The 22,682-nt window shown below is 36.9% G+C and overlaps 1 protein-coding gene across 2 annotated transcripts; it reads left to right on the forward strand.

Annotated features, from left to right (window-relative positions):
- The first annotated feature begins 973 nt into the window (after window positions 1-973).
- On the forward strand, window positions 974-21,812 carry PRIM1 (DNA primase subunit 1). Of its 2 annotated transcripts, XM_074325555.1 has the most exons (15): window positions 974-1,385; window positions 3,224-3,386; window positions 5,526-5,880; window positions 6,487-6,644; window positions 10,748-10,854; window positions 10,926-10,999; window positions 11,793-11,929; window positions 12,334-12,392; window positions 13,336-13,445; window positions 13,936-14,024; window positions 14,349-14,490; window positions 16,101-16,170; window positions 16,616-16,707; window positions 19,157-19,255; window positions 20,691-21,812. In XM_074325555.1, exons 3-15 carry the CDS (start codon window positions 5,778-5,780, stop codon window positions 20,708-20,710), a joined length of 1,260 nt encoding a protein of 419 aa, XP_074181656.1. In that variant the 5' UTR covers window positions 974-1,385; window positions 3,224-3,386; window positions 5,526-5,777; the 3' UTR covers window positions 20,711-21,812. The 2 variants fall into 2 exon arrangements, with proteins under 2 accessions (XP_074181656.1, XP_074181655.1); XM_074325554.1 differs by lacking the exon at window positions 3,224-3,386.
- The last annotated feature ends 870 nt before the right edge of the window (window positions 21,813-22,682 follow it).

Here is a 22,682-nt window from a genome sequence, read left to right on the forward strand (position 1 = left end):
CTTACGCCACAGCTATCAGAACTAAGAAAGAGCTGATTTTCCCCACTGCCAAGAATCCCAATTTACGAAGCATACCCAGGGGGTTCTTTTTGTAAATATAAAATCATTCCCAATTTCTAAACAATACTTTCCCAAATTCCAAAGGAGTGAAAGTCAAAAAATCAGAGAAAACAATGGTGATGAATTTCTTCCAGGAATCAAAGATGCAAGATCTTTTAAGAAAAAAAAAAAAAAAAAACACTAGGGGGCAGCCTGTTAACTCAGTTGGTTAGAGCGTGGTGATCTTAACAAGGTTGCCGGTTCGATCCCCACATGGGCCACTGTGAGCTGCGCCCTCCACAATTAGATTGAAACAACTACTTGACTTGGGCTGATGGGTCCTGGAAAAACACACTTAAAATAAATGAAAGTTTAAAAAGAAAAGAAAAAACTATGATCATGACCTCTCCAAAAAGACAGACTTTATCTCCCGTCCAACACCACACACACACACACACACACACACACACACACACACACACATCATTTGCTCAGAAAGAGTCCAGTCTGGAGACTTGAGAGGACTTCATGAATCCCCCACTAGGTAGCACCCCCTTTCTTTCCCCCATGCTGGCCCCCCATGCTCCCACCTTCTGCACTGCTTTCAAAATACCTTCCTTTTGTGGGAAGAGTCCAGGCTGCTCCACTCTCTATTGCTCTCTTTTGCTCTCTGTTTCTCACCAGTGTCTTCCTTGCTCAGCTGGAGAATCAGATGTTACAGCCAAAATAAAAAGCAGAAAGAAAAGAGCTGCCCTCGTCAACCAGAGCCAGAGAGTTTCCAGTGCCCTTCAGCCCCCACCCTCTGATTTAAGTTGGAATACTAGTATGGAAAGCCCCTGCTGGCATCAGGAAGGGGGGAAGGCAGGCTAATTTTAGCCTGCCAACCGCAGATCAGCTGCTATAAACTGGGGCTCTTGCTGTCACACACCTTTCCAAAAGAGCTGCACTTGCTTCATGTCTTGGGTCCTGCAGCCAGCTTCATAAACAACAGCTTTACTGAGACATAATTCACATACCATACTATACAAATTGACCTTAAACAAACAGATTGCCAGATATTTCTCTAGCAACGTAGGCTTATTTGGGAAAAATGAAGAATTGCAATTCAGGACGTGAAGTCTAATGGCAAAACAAGTGCAAGTCCAGAGAAACAAACAAGAGGACCGCTCTTTTATGGAAGGGCTGTTGTAAACAGTCCAGTGGAGGAAACTGAAAGTTCGAAGTATAGTGACTTTTCACTGACTGAATTATGGCAGCCTCCTATTGGTTGAGCTGTTCCGGGACAAGGAGAAATCTTCCTTCTTCTGAGGTAGTAATGTAGTATTGCTTCCTTTTGAAGATGCAAGGTAAGTCTCTTCCTGTTGGGATCAGTAGTGTGTGTTGGGTGACGTGTGTGAGTTCTCTCTTCTAGCTTCCTGAGGTTTGTGTTTATTAATTTTCACACAACTCACCTTTTCAAAGTGTACAATTCAGTGGATTTTAGTATATTCACAGAGTATCTAGTTTCAGAACACTTTCAGCACACCCAAAAAGAAACCCCGTAGTCCTTAGCAGTCACCATTCTTCCCTCCCCCTGCCCCCTGGCAACCACTAACCTACTTTCTGTGGCTACGATTGCCAGTTCTGGACATTTCACATGTGACTAACTGGCTTCTTTCACTTAGTATGTTTTCAAGGTTCATCCGTATTGTAGCATATTATCAGTATGCAATATTGTGATTTATAAGAAATATGTATGTGGTCATTTGGATGAATGGGCTATGGAAGAAAGCTTAGAGGGTATTACAGCAGTAACTCAAACTCAACTTTTCAAACTGAAGTAATGATGAGTCACTGTAATCTGATCCTCTTCATTTTCATGTTATTTCCTATCCCTACATGTATTCAACAAATTTAATGAGTGCCCATTAGGTACCAGACAACCCCCTTCCATCCAGTTGCCCACGCCTAAAACCTGGGAAATCATCCTAGACCGCTTTCTCATTCCCTACATCTAATTGATATTAAATCTATCTCAAATAATCCCCTCCATCTCCACTTTACTGCCTTAGTTCAGGCCACGAATCCTTGTCACCTGGATCCCAGCAAAAATTTCCTGGGATTTCTCTACCTCTGGTTGCTTTCTCCCCTTCTATTTGCCCTCCACAGGGCTCCAGAGATATTTATAAAACACGACTTTGATTATGTTTCTCCCCAGCTTAAAAGCCTTGCAAGACTCCCCACTGTCTTTAGATAAATCCAAATTCCTATGGAAGAACAAGGTTTTATGTTGTGTTTTGATATGAACCTGCCATCCTTTATTTTAAGCAGTCTGCAAGGAGAAAGCTAGACCCAAAGAGTATGTAGTTTTATGACTACCAAGAGACTCTCAAGAGAACCTATACAATATGTATATTAGCAAGTTACTAATCAAAAATCTGGTGTGTTAATTATTAGCTTAGGTGAAAAAATTCAATTTCATATATTGAATACATTATATAGATTAAAGAACAATTGCAATGTACTATAACATATGTGTTATCAGCTTTGTGGTCATCATTTGCTTTGTAGTTAAAAGAAACATTCCTATGAGATTAAACTAAAACTTTGTCATTAAACAAATATAAAGGTACTCTTTATTACTTTTTAGTAGTTTATGATAGTAAGAGACAGAACCTACCATAATTAAACTTAAATATGACATTGGCCCCACCTAGATAGTCTCCCTTTGTTCATTATGTTCTTGTGTCAACAGAACGCATTCTCTAATCTTCTCTTTTCTTATTGAGAAGGAAAATAACTAACACAAGAGTACTGCAAATTTCCAACGTACTTGTTTCAACAAGATTATTTACTCCCAAGGCTTGTCATGAAATATTAACATGATCAATATTTTATTTTAATTTAACCCAAGCAGAGTAAAAACGGAAGATGAATAATTTTTATTTCCATACTCCTTAGCTTGGCATGCAATGCTCTGGTCATGGCTTGCAGTTTCCTGAAACTGCCATGCCACTTACACTTTTGTGACTGTGGTCCCTGTGCCAATCTTATTCAATTCTTCAGGAAAATGCTGGTGCCCGAAAACACTTGCGTTATATGCATCTATAACACTTCATTACACTTTGTGATTTGTGTCTATTGCCCCTACTAGACTATAACTTTCTCGAAGCAGAAATCATGTCATTAATTTTTTTCTCCCCAGAGCCCAGCTAAGTGCCCAACACAAATGTTCATTAATTGTGGAATAAGTGAATGAGTTAAAAGATGACTGAATGAACCATATCTTTACAGAATAGATCATCTTTTCACATGCTAAAAACATCCATAATAACAATAGGAGTTGCACTGGAAGGGAAGTCCATTGGGTAAGTGTCTAAGTTTGCAAAGAACTTAGGAGAGAGACCTAGGGCTGATAGATTACTTAAAGAGGATGCTAGTAGACATAAGTAGTAAATGTAAAGAGGATGGTAAAAAGTGTAAGACTTGAAGGACAAGGGTTTTGCACCTACTACGTGGATGAAGCACAAGGAGAAACCAACTGAATGGCAATACTGCCTCTTAGTGGCACTTGGGATAAAAGCCTCTTATAGCAGAGCACTTTTACAGAATAGCTTTCTCACATTGAGTGGTTCTGGGCCAAGAATTCTGCTAGGCACCTCTTATTTTATCTCATTTAACCCTCACAACAACCCCTTGTAGACACAGTATGTAGCTTGGGGGTTAAACTCTGGAGCCAGGCTGTCTGACTTTCCTACTTACTACCGTGTTTTCCCGAAAAATAAGCCCTAATCGGAAAATAAGCCCTGGCATGATTTTTCAGGATGACATGCCTTGAACATAAGCCCATATGCATCTTTTGGAGCAAAGATTAATATAAGACCCAGTATTATTTGTGAGGAAACATGGTAGCTGTGTGACCTTGGACAGATTACTTCAGTTCTCTGCATATTTCCCCATCTGTAAAACAGGGATAACATTTGTACCTACCTCACAGGGTTCTTATGAGGAATAAATTCTTAAAACGGTACTTGACAGCATAATAAATGTTAGTCTTTATTATTCCTTTTTTCCTAATGAGAAAACTATGTTAAATAAATCGAGCATACCATAGTAATTCAATTAATATAACTTCCTTTGCTTTCTCCCCTTATGTTTTCGCTCTTTAAGGTGTTATTCTCCTTAGTGTTTCTGAAACTTAAATAGGGGACTCCCAAATAGCACAAAGAAGTCAGTTCTTAAAGGCAGCAATGAGGAACTTGAGAAACCTCCATTAAAAAGTCCAAGGGGATGTGGTTCTGGAAAAGAGCGCTCTACAGGGCCCTCTTGTTAGTTTTATTATAGTGAAGACTTTCCCAGCAATGAAATTCACCTTACCTAAAACAGGATGCCTAGGGTTTGTGAAAATCAATTAAGATTTGTGCAGGAAGCCAGATTTCTGGGAATATTCAAAATAAGTGTAATCTGCTGAGAGCCCATCTTTTACCATGTTGCCCACAGGAGCTGAGGGACTATAATCATTTTCAAGAATAGGCTAATAATAACTTACTACAGACTATTCTCTCCTTGCTCTCCTACTATTATTGTAAAAACAAAATTCATGAAAATGATGGGTTTCAAGTGACACAATACGAATGGGATTACTATCAGACTGTCCATCCCACTCCACATTTGCAATGAGGTGTATCTTTCCCAGGTAAGACTGACTGACGATCTGTACATCAATAGCAAACAGAACTTTCATACTTGCAAAGTTCCCATGATTCTGCAAGCTACCTCTAATTCAAATGTTAGTATTCCTGGGTGTTCTATTTGAGAGACTGAAAATACAAACAATGGCCAGACCATATATAGAAACAGAACACTGACCCACAACCTGCAAAAGCCTACCCAGAAAACCATCTGCTTTATCTATAATAAACAGCCCAGGAAGCCAGCTTGCTATAAGTCAGACCGCTGTCTCTAGTGATAGTCCAGAAAGCCAACAATAACCCCTGTAACAACTGGTCCCAAATGGCCAGCACTTGATTAATAACTAGCAGCTTCTCTAATTTTTGTCCCCACTTCCAACTTAGGGCCAACCGGAGAAGGTCAAATATGCACCCCTAACCAAATCACATTGATGCCCTGCTCCTAGTTAGCCCACCTACAGCTTCCCCAAGCAAACAGCCTTGAACTAGGTCACACCTGAAACCTTTCCCTTTTTCTGCCATAAAGCTTTCCCACTCCTATGATTGCCTTTGAGTCTTCTGCCAAAACGCAAGTGACGGTAGCTGACTCCTTTGCTGTACAGCAAACTCTGAATCAATAGCCTTTGCTTTTCTCATTTGATGAGAAATATTTCTACATAGTAATGGACCTAGTAATACCATGAAGAAATAAATTCCAAACCCTCTTAAAAAGATACCGTTTTACACTGTTTAAATGTGTTATTTCTGAAACATTCAAAATTAGCGAACATCTTTTTTACTTCATCTTCATATGCTCAAGAGCTCATCTTTCCACAGATCTTCCTGGAATCGGCGCAGCCGCCTTTGGCCCACCTGAGCAGCGGGCCCTCAGTCGGAGAGGGTGAGCAGAGACCCCGGGAGAGCCTACCGCGCCAAGCTTTTACATCCCCAAGTGGGAACTACAATTCCCAGTGACCCCTGCAGACGATGGGTCACGGCCACGATGCGCCTGCGCTGTGTCGAAAGCTCCGGCTGTGCGGTTCCCGCCAATTCTTGCGGTAATCCTGCCGTGGCTGAGTGCTGTGCTCCATGGAGGCGTTTGATCCCGCGGAGCTGCCGGAGCTGCTTAAGCTTTATTACCGGAGGCTTTTTCCATACTCCCAGTACTATCGCTGGCTCAACTATGGCGGAGGTGATGGAGGCGGGGAGCGGAATGAGTAGTAGGTCGGGAGGGGAGTTATGAAGAGGGTACTTTGGAATGACAATATGAAGTGCCTTCTACGCGTCAGCCTTTGGGCAGGGCTCCTTCACTTATTATCTCTAGCCCTCCCCACCACCTCTGAGGTATAAATGGGCCAAGAGAGGATATAATGACCAGGCCACACATTGAAAGACAGAGCCGTTGCTCCTACCACTACGTGGTCGGACACGTTTGGTGTCTGGTTTACCTGACTGGTCGTGGGATGAAGCTGCAGAGGCGCGATCTGCATCAGGGACCGAAGGTATCTCCGGGAGGGAAAGAGGTACTTAACTCTTCGCGGCTGAATTTATTACTGCCCACCGAGGACAGGTGGCATTACATATTTATTTCTGCATCTTTTTTCTCATTTTTTACCTTTCCCTCTGAGATGCCCTGTAGTAAGCCCCTTCAAATGAGGGACTACATTTTTTTTTTTACATGTAGCACAATGTTGGGCACAGAGGGCTCATTAAAAATATCTTCTCATTGGTTAATGTTATAATGCCCTGAGCTGAATGAAGTACCAAATTAACTTTAAAATGTATGTTTATTTTGCAGTGATAAAGAATTACTTTCAACACCGTGAATTTTCATTCACGTTGAAAGATGATATTTACATTCGCTACCAATCCTTCAACAACCAGAATGATCTGGAAAAGGAGATGCAGAAAATGAATCCATATAAGATTGATATAGGCGCGGTATATTCCCACAGAGTAAGAAATCGTTTTGTTATGTATTTTGTTTTGTTTTGTTTTGTTTTGTTACACCAAGAACCCCTAGCGTTTTGAGACAAAATTTTTAGAGTTTATTCTAGTTGAAGAGCCACAGTTTATTTAACTGTTTTTGCAAGTAGATTATAATATTTTTTATGCTTGGACACTGTACATTACCGACTAGAAATCACTGAATTGGTTGTATTCTCACCAAATCAGTGAATTGGTTGTATTCTCACTAAGACAAAAAAAAAAATGAGTATCTGGATAAAAGACTAAATGAAGAAGTCATCATGGTTTAAGGGCAGGGAATTAAAAGAAAATTACATTCTTCCAGCATTGGAGTTATTCTTTATTCCTTTCATACTCCTATATCTGTTCTATTAGGAAATCTCTACCATAATAATATCTAAAATCCAACCACTGCTACCAGTGCTACTACCATCATCATCACCTCTCATCTGAATTACTGGAAAAACTTCCTAACAATTTGCTTCTATAGACTCTAGAGCAGGGGTGTCCAAACTGCAGCCCACGGGCCAACTGCAGCCCATGATCCATTGTTAATTGGCCCGCAGCAAATTCCAAAAATATATTTAGTTTACTTAAATAAACCAGGTGAGGCTATACGTACTTCACCTCGAGTGAGTGGCCCAGCTGTTTGTGTATTTTACCGCATATGGCCCTTGGTGAAAAACGTTGAAAAAAGTTTGGACACCCCTGCTCTAGAGCCTATTTCTCAAAACAGCAGTCAGAAAGATCCTTTTAAAACAAGTCAGATTCTCTGATTCCTGTGCTCAAAACCATTCTCCAGTGGCTCCCCATTTCACTCAAAGTAAAAGCCCCTCACCCCCTCACTCACTCTGCTTCTGCCAAACTGGCCCTTGTTCAAGCAGTTTCACTTCCTAGAACCCATTTCCCTAGATATCTTGGTTCATTCCCTCACCTCTTTACAGTCCTTACTCAGAGAGGCCTACTGCCACCTGCCACTCCTACCCCCGGCCACTGATATAGTCTTAGTGCCTAGAATAGTACTTGGCAGAGAGAGTACACCATAAATATTTGTTGAATGAATGAACGTACCAAAATTGCCCTTCTTCCTCTCCTTAAAAATATACACTAGATAATAGCTTTGTGTGGAGCTTTTTCATGTGTTGTATAACTTGTTTTTCATATAAATTCTCATTCATTTTACAAAGAGAAAACAAGGTTGGAGAGCTTAATTTGCCTTAGGTCACACTATTTCTAAATGATAGACCTAGGACCTGAACCAGGTTTTCTGACTAAATCCCTGGGGAAGGGGAAAAAGAGATAAGAAAAAGCAGGCAGGAAAAATGCTTTGTAGCAGTTTACTCGTCTTTAGAGGTGGAGATTAAAACTGAAGTCTCTAGAACGGCCAGGGTGTCACTCTACTCCTCCCCAACACTGGGAAATACCTCACTTTTTTACTGGGCCAAGACAGAGGTGTCTATAGACCTTTCTCTTTTTGTATTTTGTTTGTGATTTTTATGAGTTACATATGCACATAGTTTACAAAATCAAGTATGTCAATTCATTAGGCTTTTGACTTAAAAAAAAAAAAGTTCTCTTACTTTTCCTCGTTTCTGCTCCCCAGAGGCAATCACTTTCTTTCAGCTGATTCTGAAGGTATTTGTCTCCTTGTCTTTAAATAACATGCTTATGTCTTCTATTTTTCCATTTCAAGCATTGTCTACTGACTTTCCATTCTAGCAGATGTGGCTTTAGCTTTTTTTTTTAACCTTATCCCTACCCTCACCACTCATACAACCTTCCCATTCCCATGCTCCTGTTTGTTCGATTAAAAATTAGGGTTAGATCACAAATTCAACCCCAAACTCTTTGCTAGTTGTCTAACTCTTCCTGATTTAGACACCCATCAAGTAGTTTGTAAATCTAATTCTGACGGAATTTCTCCAGCCTTCCGATTACCAAACTGGACTGATTGCTTTTTAAGTCTGATGGGTTAAGTACAGTATGATCTTATAATCATCTTGGTTCGTTTCACCTCTCTATGTTGGATCCCCAGTTGCCCAGATCCTATGTTCTCTTTTTTGGTTTACTCCTTTGTTTTGGTGGAGCATATTTTCTGGAAGCTTCTTGAGAAAGGGCGTATGGAAGACAAAATATTTCATACTTTCTGCATCTGGAAAATGTCTTCATTCTATCTTTACGCTTAACTAATGGTTTGTAAATCATTTTCCTTGAGAATTTTGGAGATTGCTACATTATCTTGTTTCCAGTGTTGTTAAGACTAATGCCATTCTGAGTCTTGTTCCATTGTGTTGGACCTGGAAGCTCTTAGGATTTTTTATACCCTCTATCCTTAGTGTTCTAAAATTTCATGATGGGCCTTGTGCATCTTTTTTCATCTATTACGTTAGATAATAAGCCCTTATGATCATGAACTAATGTCCTTCAGTTCTGGGAAATTTTCATTGTTTATTATTTTTTTTTAATATTTTTCCTACCTATTTTCTATAGTCTCTCTGGATATCCTAAAATCAGATGTTACATGTCTTAGACTAGTCCCCTAATTCTATTTTTTTCCTTCTTGTTTTCTATTTCTTTGTCGTTTTGCTCTACTGTCTGGAGAAGTTCCTCAGAAATTTTCATTTCTGCTATTATATTTTAACTTACAGGAACTTTTTTTGGAGCATCCTGTACTTTTTTCATTGATATGTCTCAGCTCTCTGAAGATATCAATGATAGTTTTTCAAGTTTTCTTCCATTGCACAGTCTGTTTTCTCTAAGTTGCTTCTTTTTTTTCCTCTTCCCCCCCCACCCCGCTTCTTTTATTAGATTTCCTCATGTCTGTTAGTTTCTTGCTTTTTGCTTTTATTTAAGAACAGCTTGGAAGCTCTGTACAAATGGCTGAGATTTCTTCACTAGAGGGTGATGTGGCTGGTCCATTTTATTGGAGGGAAGGTCTGATGTCAGTTTCTCTATATCTTTGCTGGAATAAAAACAATATTAGCATAGAGATCTTTGTTTTGATCACTGATCTATTCCTAGAGCCTATAACAGTGCCTGACATTCCTGGTCAGATTCTTCAGAGAGGAATCTCCCAGTCTCCTGCCTGGAGTGGCAGTGGAAGGGTATAGAAGTGGGGGGAGAGAATTGTGTCTCAACATTCCACATGTAATTGTCTGATTAATCCCCTAAATATCAATACAATACAACCTTCTTCAACTGTGCCTGTTGTCGTACACCCCCAACCACCCCCGGTCCAGATACCCTCTGTTTTCTTATCTCCAGATAATAATTCAGGTGTCTGCCTGGGAAATGGAAACACAGTTGCCTAGCTCTGCAGAGGAAGTGTAGGAATCTGGGAAAATAACTGCTTCACAAATAGATTTTTAACCAGTCCTTGATTTTTAATCTCAGCTTCACCACCACACGTACATTCACTCATTCACTCACTTCAGAGATACCCATTGTCACCTATTCTGAGCCTTTTGGGGATCCTGAGGTGTAAGTTGGGTTGTTTACCTTTCCTTACTGAGAGCTTTCATGGGTCTAAGTGATTTATAAAAGTCATTTTTGTGCAGGTATGAATGGAGTAAAATAAGTATCTGTTTTCAGTCTGCCTTTTCTACCTGGTAATCTGTAGTCTCAAAGGAGGCTTACAGGTTGAGCCAAAGACTCAGTTCATACTAATTGGGGAGATCTTTTTGTTACTTACATGTCCAGCAACAAATAAAGTTCCTTAAGAAGTCCTTACAATAGGGCATTAATTAATTGTATGTACTTTTCCTTATCAGAAACCTAAAAAAGCTTTATTATTTCTATTGATCAACAAATATTTACTATACAATGTTATATGTCAATTATAATATACCTCAGTAGAACTGGAAAAAAACAAATATTTATGGTAATATGTATTTACCAAACCCTGTTTTAAGTAGATGCAAGTTACACTATCAAATTCTGGATGTATATGAATTAATGAATTTTAACTGACAACTTGGCATTACATGGTTTCTTCACTTCTCTTTGGCCACTTTTTCTGTGTGGGTAGAAAATAAGCATATTTAGCAGCATGGCAGCTCTTATAGCAACTGATTGATGCTTTATACTTGTAGCCCAATCAACATAATACAGTGAAGCTAGGAGCTTTCCAGGCACAGGAAAAAGAACTGGTGTTTGACATTGACATGACAGACTATGACGATGTGAGGAGCTGTTGTAGGTAAGCACCTCACGCCCTGCTGGGAGGGGGGGTGACATCATGGACAGTGAGTAATGACAATTCTGCTCTAGTTCTGCAGACATATGTTCTAAGTGCTGGACCCTCATGACCATGGCCATACGCATCATTGACCGAGCATTGAAGGGCAAGTACTGGCTGTGTCTAAGTGAGGTCAAATGCAAGAATCTGGGTTCCTCAGGATATTAGACTATTTATACCTTTTTATAATCAAATCCCATAAATTTCTAACATGTTTTCTTAAAAACCTATGATGGAAAAATAAAAGATTAGAATAAAGGTCTAGTTGAAACTCATAAAGCTGTGATCAAACCAGTGAGTTTTTTCCGAATTCAGTCATCTCTTGAGCAACTCTGTACTAGGTACTGTTCTAGATGAGGGAAATATGAAAGAGAACAATTCTTACCTCAAGTAGGTTATGCAGTCTACGAAGGAGACAGATAAGAAAACTGAGGATTACACTTGTGTTAATATGTACAGGGTGCTGTGGGGACATAGGACAGCAGGAGTGCACACAGGAATGGGCAGTGATCGGATCAGAAAAGGCCTCCTAGAAGAGGAGGAATAGGATGATAATAACAGTTAACTCTTATAGAGGAGGCTTATATGCCAGGCACTGTTTAGGGCACTTTAAATTATTAACTCCTTTAATATCCCTAGGCTGGGTCTTTAAGGATAAATGGCAATTGGTCAGAAAGAAAAATGGAAGTGCTGGGGCAGTAAGAAATTCTTGACAGAGAGACCAGGATAGGTAAAATCATGAAGGCAAGAACATGGGGGTGTAGGGGGCCACGGGGAAGTACAAATAATTTAGTATAGTTGAGTACATGTGAATAAGAGGTCAAAAATGAAGCTAAGGAAGTGAGCAAGAACCAGGAGTTTATAGACTCCTGTTTTAAACCTATTATTTCTCCCCTCAGAGGACTTTGGATTTAAGCATCGCCTCTGGGTATATTCTGGAAGAAGAGGTGTTCATTGTTGGGTCTGTGATGAATCAGTCAGAAAATTGTCCTCTGCTGTACGTTCAGGGATAGTTGAGTATTTGAGTCTTGTAAAGGTAAGATCTTCTTAATGATAATTTACATTTCTTTTTTACTAGATGTTACCAAACCTGGTATGTTTAGTAACAATTAAATTGTGTTTAATAGCATCCACATTCCAGTGTGGGTGATCTTACCAGTAGATCCATTAAAATCATGGTCACTACATTTTTTAAAGATATTTCCTATTTTGTTGTAAGTATTCTCCTTTGTGGCAAAAAGAGGGTTAGTTTACTTTTCTAGTTCAATTATATCAAGTCAAGTTAACCCAGAAATTTACAGGTATTGGGGACTATAAAATAGCATGCAAGCTTATATACTTTGACAGAATTGAATCAGTATCTTTAGAACACAGAAATTTTTTAATCTATGTTATATGATATAAATGAAGGTCTCTTTTTTTTGATGTTTTATTTTTCAGGGTGGTCAAGACGTTAAAAAGAAAGTTCACCTAAGTGAAAAACTTCACCCTTTTGTGAGGTCTGTTGGTAAAGACTCCATGCAGTTCAAGTTGTGTCCGATTTACCTACACGTGCTTGTAGAATTACCTTGTTATAAATTTTCTCTACGAGGGTAGCATTTTACAATAATAATTGCTAGAGTTAATTTATCTATTTTAAGCTGTAGTGTTCATGATAGGTGCTTTCCAAATGTTCTCATTCGTCTTCCCACAACCTCATGAGGTACATGATGATCTCTCCACTTGCAGATGAGCAAAGTGAGATTTGGAGAGGTTGTATAATTTGCTTGGCATCACACAAGTAATCATTAAATTCAGGATTCATGTCCTGTAGTTGGTATCAGTTCTACCTGATACCAGAACCCATACTTTTTCCATTGAATTCACTACTTCTCTAGGATAGTGGAAAGAGCATTGCATTAGTAGTAAAGTCCCTATTCTGCCACTTTCTATGTGCTTGATAAAATATTAGAGCCTCCATTTCCTTATCTGTATAATGGGAAGAACAACATCTACTCCATCTATCTCAGAGTTGTGACAAAGATTAAATGAAACCGTAGATGTGAAGTCTATTTGCAAATTGCTAAACACTATATAATTATTGATATTAAAGCAAGCAATTCAGAGTTGAAACTGTAGACTGTATCCCACATTCTACTACTGATGTATTATTTTGTTGTCCTGAATTGGTTGCTTTCTACCCTTGTTACATATTTATGATGTTATTAACCTTCTAAGTTGTGGAGTTTAAGAAGTAAACATTTCTTGAATATCTATTGTAAGTCAGGTACTATGCTAGTTTCTTTTCCCTTATTGTGTCTCATTTAATTCTCAATCCTGTGAAGGGGTAGTATCCTAAAGTTCTAGAAATTCAGTGAAAATAAGCACTAGCCTCCCAAATGACAACAAAAGCTATGTGGGGTATGTGTTGCTAATAGTATTGGGACTTTGTTATTCTTACAGAAAATCTATAAACATAATAAATAAATACTTTGAAAAATATGCCTTGATTGATCAAGATATTCTTGGAAATAAAGAAAGCTGCGATAAGATTTTAGCCCTTGCTCCTGAAAATATCCTTTCCCAAGACCATTTCTATATGAGCTACTTGTATTGATCTATATTATGTGTTCTGCCTGCATAGTCTCATACTTATTCTTATAAGTTTAATCTTTTTTATATAAAATATCTCCTGTATTTCTGCATTTTTGTATCTCTATTCTGGTATATAATAAGACAAGCCATTTTATAAATATTCTTATTATGGAAGTTGATCCTCCTAGAATTAATGGCTATTTAAAGAATGCTGAATCATTTAGTCAAAATATGTACAAACCAGGGAAAGATTTTATATTAAACTATATTGTTATTTTGGCATTCTTTCTGTCATATCACTACTGTATTTTTACAGGGGCATTTTTTAAGGCTATGTATTTAATATTTGCATTTAAGAAAACAGTAATTACTTTCTATATAAACTTTAGATATCCTTCTGGGAATACATCAGAAAATAAGTTGTTCATTGATGTGCCTAAATGAGTATGTTCCTTAATGACCCATCACCAATTCATGATAAGCTTCAGGAAGCCTTCCAAAAGCATCACAATTCACTTCAGCGTTGGGAGAAAGTGAAGAAAATAGCCAGATGTCCGGTATGTTCCATTGAAATCTGTACTACAAATATAATAATGTAATCTTAATTAAATGCTGATTGTTTTGATTTTTAAGATGGTTGAACACTTTTTAACACTTTCGAAGAAATCCTCGGGGCGGCCAGTTAGCTCAGTTGGTTGGACCGCAGTGCTCTTAACAGCAAAGTTGCCGGGTTCGATCCCACATGGGCCACTGCGGGCTGCGCCCTGCACAACTAGATTGAAACAACTACGTGACTTGGAGCTGATGGAAATAAAAGTTAAAAAAAAAAAATCCTCAAAGGTTCATACTGATCCTCATGTTAGACTTGCATCTGCTTTTAGAATAACATCAAAAATGACAAATGTGGACCCTGGCTTGACTGTGAGATCATGCTCCAGTACTGTTTTCCACGACTGGATATCAATGTTAGCAAAGGAATCAATCATTTGCTGAAGAGCCCTTTTAGTGTTCATCCTAAAACAGGTACTATGTAAAGAAAGTAAGGAAAACTAAAAGAAAAATGAAAATTATTTTTTGTTTTAACAAGTATGTCACTGGGTGTGAATACATATGATGTCTGATATTAAAGGTTGAAGAATTGTTCTGTCAGCTAATACCTAAACGTATTTTTAAATTGTTAATTAGTAGCTACCAGATGAGTTTCTAGTTTCTAGTATGTAAATAATTTTCAGTTGGGTTTCTGAGGTTCAGTGTTAGAATTAAAGTTGGAAAAGAACTTAGAAATTACAGGACAACAGCTCCTGTTTTACAGATGAGGAAACAATGGCCCAAGAGATTAAAGTGACTTGTCCATAGTTTTAAAACAAATTGTATCAGAGCTAGGAACAGTTCAGTTTTTAAAACTCAAATACTTTTTCTACTATACTGCCTCCCTCAGTGCTTTTTCAATTGTTGTAGCTTTCCTCTTTCACATTTCTCTTCGATAAGATTTGATGGACTGAAACTGACTTTAAATATAAAAGTGGCTATATTGGCATACATTGTTCCATCCAACCAAGAGACATAATGAGAAGTATATAGTTGTTCTTTCTAATGTCAACAACCAACTCTGCCACTCGCTGTGGATATTAGGCAAATTATTCTCTGTGCCTTGGTTTTCTCATTTGTAAAATAGAGATAATAAAAGGACCTACCTCAATGGGTTATTGTGACGATCTAAACTGTAAAAGCACTTAGAAAAGTGTGTCACACATTCAATTCTCCCAAATTGCCTAGTTTCTCTTAATACGCTATAATCCATACATTTATGTAGCCCTTTTCAAACCTGTCAGCTATGTTTTTAGCTTATTTTGGTAGTTAAATATTTCTTAATATTTATTTCAAGCTTAATTCTAAAGCTTCAGTGGGTATCCCCTTATTCTAATATTCAAGGTTTGGATAAATAATTATCTTCATAAGTATATACATTTTGATGAGATCCTTTTCCCATTAAGTAGCGGTGTAGTCTTTTTATTATCTTCAAACAGCAACTTCTAATTTCCTTAATTAATTTTGTTACCCACTTGGCATTCTTTAGATTCATTATCTCGCTTTTGAGATGTGATGAATTTTATGTAGTGTCCCAAGTGTGGATATTATAAAAGGGTAGTATAATGTTATCTATTTTATTTCCAAAATGCTTTCTAAATATGCCCAACATGTAGGTGTCTGTTTTGATCTCCGCAAATAAACCAAGGTAATGAAATGAACAATTTCCATCTATTTCATTCCATTTTCAAGACTCACGAAATTTGAGATCATTCTGTATTTAATATAGAAGGAAGGAAGGAAGGAGGGAAGGAAGGAAGGCAGGCAAAGAAGGAAGGAGAAAGGAAAGGAAAGAAATAAGAGCAACTAAGTAATAGCTCAACAGTCTTTAATACCTATTTTTTGGTGTTTTTGGTTTTGTTTTGTTTTAAGAAATAAAAGGCACAATGTGAAAGTACTTTTAATTTATTTTTCTAAATATTGTTCTTAACAGAGAAGTCTAACCCTTTTTCTAAACCTTAGATTAACATTAAGCCAAAAATAAGTTGTAGGTGGCAGCCTGTAACAATTTGTATTTCACAATTATTAACTTTTGGTTCTTCCAGGTCGAATTTCTGTGCCTATTGATTTACAGAAAGTGGATCAGTTTGATCCATTTACTGTTCCAACCATAAGGTATGTTCCAGATCATTAATCACTGTTTTTGTTTGATTATTCTGAATTTGAAGTAGATTGGATTGGATCTCTTCCAGAGAGGCTGTATGATGACGCCCTAGTAGAGCAACACTTCTAGTGAGTCCACAGAGCACAACACTTCTAGTGAGTCCACAATAGCAGTTTTTCAGCTGCTATTATGCAAGAAAAAGATTTTTAAGTTCAAATAAGTTTGGGAAATGCTGACTTAAACAGATTAAAAGTTCTTTTTGCAAGATTTCCCAATCTTTAATATGCCAATATGCATGAAAAACTCCAGGAAGAGATTATGGTTTTTAGAATATCCCAAATGTAGTTGGCCACATTATTTTTTCACATAAAATCTTGTGGGATTCATGTGCTATGATACACTGGGTAATGCTGACCAAGAACCAACTTTAAAATTCTCTTATTCTATTATGTGTAGCTCCATCTGCCATGAATTAGATGCCATTTCCACTAATGAAAAGGAAAAAGAAGAGAACAAAGCTGAATCCGATATCAAACATAGAACCAGAGGTAGGTTAATATATTGAAGTCTCACTTTAACATAAGCTTTTTGTATAGACATCCTTCCATTGCTCCAGTAATTAATTCTTGTATTAAGCCAAGAATGGATCAATGTTTATCCTGAAACCAGAATAGTAACAAATATTACAGCAGTATTTCTTTCCTTTCTTCAGCAATTGCCCAAATGGTGCTGTTTAATCCAATTTGAGACGTCAAATATTTACTAAGCAATATCTAAATGCCAGGATCTATGCTGTAAGATTAAGTTGTCAATTGGTATTGATAGTTGTTTGAATCTCAGTCTTAGATTCAATAGCTATTTATTTAACAACTATGTATACAATACTTTTATTCTTTGATGTATCCAGATGAGTGTCATGGTAAATATATGTAAACTGTGATTGAATTGTATAGTCAAGAATTTGAAGAAGCTAGGGAATTTATAAATCTTCCTGCTACCGTAATGGAATTCAAATCTTATACCAATACCCTAGAGACACTGTAGTAATTGAGTCCAATAGCACTTTCTGTGATGATGGAATGGTATGCATTGCCAACATGGTAGTCACTAGCCACTTGCGGCTTTTGAATACTTGGAATGTGAGAAACTGGATTTTTAATTTCATTTAATTTTAATAGCCACATGTGCCTCGTGACTATTGTAATGGACAGTATAGAGCTGTGATCTCTGATTGACCTTTTTTGGTCAAATGTTGTTACCCTTCTTTCAAAACCCATGCTCAAATATCACTTCATCTATTCCACCTCTAACAGAATACCTAAACATAGTACATTCCAATATTAATGTTTAAAGAGTGATTACAAGTATTCTGTTTAAAATATTTGAAAAATGTCTCCAACATGAAAAATCAAAATAAACTGGAAAAAGGAACTCAGGGAACACAGACAATGAAATGAACAAAGGAAACCTTGGGAAAAAAATAACTTGGGGCGGCTGGATGGCTCAGTTGGTTAGAGCAGGAGCTCTTAACAACAAGGTTGCCAGTTCAATTCCCGCATGGGAGGGTGGGCTGCGCCCCCTGTAACTAGATTGAAAATGGCGACTGGACTTGGAACTGAGCTGCACCCTTCACTAGATTGAAGGACAACTACTTGACTTAGAGCTGATGGGTCCTGGAAAAACACAGTTACCCAATAGTCCCCAGTAAAAATTTAAAAAAACTAATATCCTCAGAGAACAAGAGAAGATAGTGCATCCACAAAGTTAAGATCAGAATACTATGAAAAAGAAACACTCATAAAACAAGAAAGCGGTCTTAGAAATAAAAAACATGATCATTAGAATAAAAAGTTCAATGGAGGGGATGGAAAAGAAAAGTTGAGATTTCCCAGAAAGTAGTACAAAAAAGATAAGTTTGTTGTAGTGGTGGTTATTGTTTTAAGGAGGAAAAGATAAAACCAGAGGACTGCTTCAGGAGATCTATTATCTGACAATGGGAGTTTCAGAAAAAGAACAAATAAAACAGGAAAGAAATAATTGTCAAAATTACATAGGAAAACATCCCCAAAATGAGTCCTTTATTGAAAGGGCTCAGCATTATAGGAAAACAGACCTATACCAAAGCACAGAGTTTGAAATTTCAGAACAGTGAGAATTAAAAAAAAAGATCTTAAGAGATTTCAGACCCCATCCTACTTCCACTCCCCCCACAAAAGCCACAGAGACCTAAGAAGAATAGCCTCGGATTTCTAAATAATAATGGAAGTGTTCATTAGAAATGGAGGTTAGAGAAAAAAAAAGTGGTTGCTATTCAGTAGGGTGGAGAGGTCAGAATTAGGGCAGGGAACTGATACGTTTTCCATTATAAACCTGTTAGTACTATTTTACTCTTTTTAACAAAGTACATATGTTACTTTAAAGTACATATTTTACTTTAAGTTTTTAAAAATTTAATACTGTCTCTTTGTGTCTAACACAATAGCCATATGTGGCAATTAGCACTTGAAATGCAGCTATTATTAACTAAGGAACTAATTTTTTAATTTAACTTGAATTAATTTAAATTTTAAAATTGATGCTTGATTATATTATTGGAAAACTTTTATGTTTGGGTATATGAGCCTACTTTTTCAACTGTATATAATTTAAATCTAAATATAGATCAAGTATTTCTGATACTATAACATCTAAACTGAGATGTACTTTAAAGTACAAAATCCTAAATTTCAAAGACATAGTATGAAAGAAAATGTGAAATATTTCAATTTTATTACATTTTAAAATAATACTGTAGATATACTGGGTTAAATAAAACATTAAAATTAATTTCACCTTTTTAATGTGGCTACTAGAGTGTTTAAAATTACACATTTCTTATATGTCTACTGGAGAGCATTGGTCTAGAGAATTCTTACAAGAAACTTAAAGTTAATACTTTCATGTTATTTTTGCTGCCAAAATGCTAGCTAATTATAATGCATGGTCTTTATAATTTAGATTATAAGAAGACCAGTCTGGCTCCTTATGTAAAAGTTTTTGAACAGTTTCTTGAAAACCTGGATAAATCCCGAAAAGGAGAACTTCTCAAGAAGAGTGGTAAGAATTTATACCTTTCCCTTCTAGCTATTTAGATCTTAGTATGGGTAGTTTAAAGCATCCAGTAAGGGAGCAATTTTAGAGGTCTAGTCTTTGCACACCCCAAAAAAGTTATTGATTTATCTTACTGTCCTTAGTGTTTTTGAAAATTGAGGTCCCTTAATTCAGTTCAATACATATTAAACACCTTCCAGGTACTATGAGGGAAACAAAGATAAATTACACAAAGATGAATTCCACTCCATGCCTCCTTGCCCTTAGGAAGTACTAACTGGTACAAAAACAAAGAAGTCCAAAATGCTAAGAAAGAGATCTTATCTCATTGAAATAACCCAAGAAGATATAAAAGGGTGGTATCTGAACTCTTTTCATTGAGCTGCTATATGAATTCTAATCTCCTCTACCAATACTTCATGCCTTGAAGTATGAATAGTATTTCCACAAGCAGAGATTTGTTGAGATCAAGGTACAGGAGTGGAAAAAGGAGACAGGTTTTTTATTCTTGAAGGAATAGCAGGAACAAAGGCATACAGGCAGAAAAGCATTGGGTCACTCTAGAGGCCGTCAAGTAATACAGCTAACCTGGAAAAAGATGTGTCAGGAAGTGATGGGATAGAAATCTGAGGAAGCAGGCTGAAGGAAGGGAGTATAGTTTTGTCTAGAAAGATAAATCTAGCAACAGTATATCTGAAGAGACATAGGGGATAGAAAGAACCTTCAATTGGGCTATTACCAGTAGGACAGTAGCATCGAGATCTCCAAAAGGTGCAAATACTGGAGCCATCCTTGAAACTTGGTAATGATTTGGAAGTGGAGAGATGAAAGATGGATATGAAAGTGCCACAGAAGCCATGAGAAAGGAAATTTTCAAGATTATCAAGTGTCAAATGCACTAGGGAAATGATAAAATGTTGTTGGTATAGGAACTAGAGGGAGGTGCTAAGAGGATAGCAGTGTCAAAGGAAGAGTTCTTTAAATAGGAGAGACCTGAGCGTATGTGTGAGGCAAAAGGCAAAAAAATCAGCAGTGAATATTATTCAGGAGATTGATGGATACCATAGAAAACTGTAGCAACATTAGGGAAACACAAACTCCTTTTCTACTTCATTTGTGAATAAAACGTGTGATGGTTAAAGAGTAGTGCCTAAGACAATGTTCTACTCATAGAAGACACTCAAGTATATGCCTATTGAATGAACAATGATGACTGAGCTTGGAAAGCCTGGTTGAAACTGCCATTCCAACTGGCCATATTAAGTCCTTTGCATTCTTCTTGTGTACTAGCTCAGCCTATAATGTGGGCTTCAGCAAATGTGAAAGCAAATCTTTATGCATGATGTGAATTGAATGGAAGCACTAAGCACATCAGAATGTGAAAATAAATGGGCTTTTATTTTTCTTTACTATCCTTTGATACAGATCTATTCTATTTTAGATTTACAAAAAGACTTCTGAAGATAACAACTCTCCTCCAACCAATATGGATAACTTCTACCTTCAACCAAGAATCAAATGCTTCAAGTCATTTAATAAATGTGGCAAACCATGTATGCATTTTAATGCTCAAAGCAAAATTTCCTTTTCTTGAGAAATAATTATATTGAAAAGATTCCTAAGCTCACCAAGGGAGGATGTTCAGATTCCTGGAAGGAGCAATAGTGAGAGGAGTAAGAGGATTGCAGATAAATTTGTAAAATGTAATATTATACAACGATAATTCTAAGATTTCTGATACAAATGCTTCTACCATTTGCCATGTATAGAGGTAACTGAGCAGTAATATGTCCAAGACTTTAATCTCAGCTCACTGGATACAGCCTCCATATTTCTGGAGTGAATACTCTAGGTAAATGAGGGCTTTGTCCTTAAGTATTAGACACTTAAGTTAATTATACCTGGAGTGTGTGTTCAGTCATTTCCTAATTTTGCTTACTGATATTTTTATGGGTCAGGCCACTCCTCACTATCCATCTTTTAAAACTCATCTAAATCTACCAAAACTTAAAGATATGAGTTACTAGATTATATGAGTTATTAGTAGAGTATGGTTTACAACTGTTGCAATTATAGCTCCTAACTTCTTCCCTCAGAGAACTGGAACAATTACATTAGTCTACACCATAAAGAAGCAGCTTAGAAAAAAATAATCGACTTCACCAACATAAATCCTGTTATACTTGTTTTGTCAAAACACTTGAACTTTCTATATATCCAGATACTTAAATTTAATATTAAACTTTCCATTTCTTCCATATTTTATTTTGTATGATAGATTCTGAAGTGTCAGATTTCTTTTGCCTGGTTTTACAACTGATCTAAACAAAACAGTCATTCTGGTTTGCATTCTATCTTCTGGGGAGCAGGCTATCAGATGGGTACTTTCTATGAGTTATGAAAATTTTCCTCCCTATGCATTTCCTTTTGTTTTCTCTATAGTTTTTTCTTTTATCTTTTGATTTATATAAAACATTCTGTAATGCAGTCAACACACTGAAATGCCTTCATTTCTCTTTTCTAATTTTTAAGAAAAAATATTAAAGACTATTGTGCAAAATTCCTCATTGAGAGCTTCTATTTATTACATATTGTTCAGTCATCAGATTTGAAAACTGGGTCAATTGTAATTCCTGAATACAAACTTAATATAGACGCATTAGTCCATTTTAAGAACTCAGGATGAGAGTGAAAAGACTGGCAACACACTTTCAACTAGATGTGTAAAGCTTAAACCCTTGGATAAAAGCCGGTATACTAATCTTCCATTCCTCTGCTTATGGTAGGAGATGGCTTAAATAACTTTAGATTGGTCAAGAAAAAAAAAAAAAGCTCGTATATTAGCCCATAAAATTAATTATAAAACATACTGTGCTCATGTAAAAGAGTAAATAAATGTTTGTTTCCTGAAGATAGCAGAAACATGCTCAAAAACTATTGACCTCCCTATTCTCTGATTTGCCAACCCATCCATGAGAACTGTAGAAACGGCACAGAACTGGTTTCCATCTCCAAACTTGCCCAATTTATAAAGAAACCCAAAGAAAGAAAATAATATCCTTAGCTAGTCATTAATAGATGGAAAAGTCAGTGGGCTTGCTGAGCAAGAAAGGTCAAAACGTTTTATTTGTCTAAGGAGACAGTTGGCAATTGCTGGCCCTTCTGACGGTAAGTGGACTGCACTGGTATCTCTCAGATTGCTTATTTACTTAGGCAGATCTCTACAATTTTAATAGTGACAATAAACACTTTTTAAGTGATGTACATACTTTACCTAATTTAATCTTCCGAACAATCCTATTAAGTAACTACCATTATCGCCATTTTATAAGGAAACTGAGGCACAAATTGGCTAATTAAATTGCGTAAGATCACTATTAGGTGACCAAGCTGAGATTCAGACAAAGGGGTCTGGTTTCAGGGCCATGTTAAT

This window comes from Rhinolophus sinicus, linkage group LG02 (assembly GCF_036562045.2).
Source record: "Rhinolophus sinicus isolate RSC01 linkage group LG02, ASM3656204v1, whole genome shotgun sequence".
NCBI lineage: Eukaryota > Metazoa > Chordata > Mammalia > Chiroptera > Rhinolophidae > Rhinolophus > Rhinolophus sinicus.

Coding starts and splice junctions, on each gene's coding strand:
- PRIM1 (XM_074325555.1), top strand. CDS start 5,778: ATGGAGGCGTTTGATCCCGCGGAGCTGCCGGAGCTGCTTAAGCTTTAT. Junction 5,881..6,486: donor CTGGCTCAACTATGGCGGAG/GTGATGGAGGCG, acceptor TTTATTTTGCAG/TGATAAAGAATTACTTTCAA. Junction 11,930..12,333: donor AGTATTTGAGTCTTGTAAAG/GTAAGATCTTCT, acceptor TTTATTTTTCAG/GGTGGTCAAGACGTTAAAAA.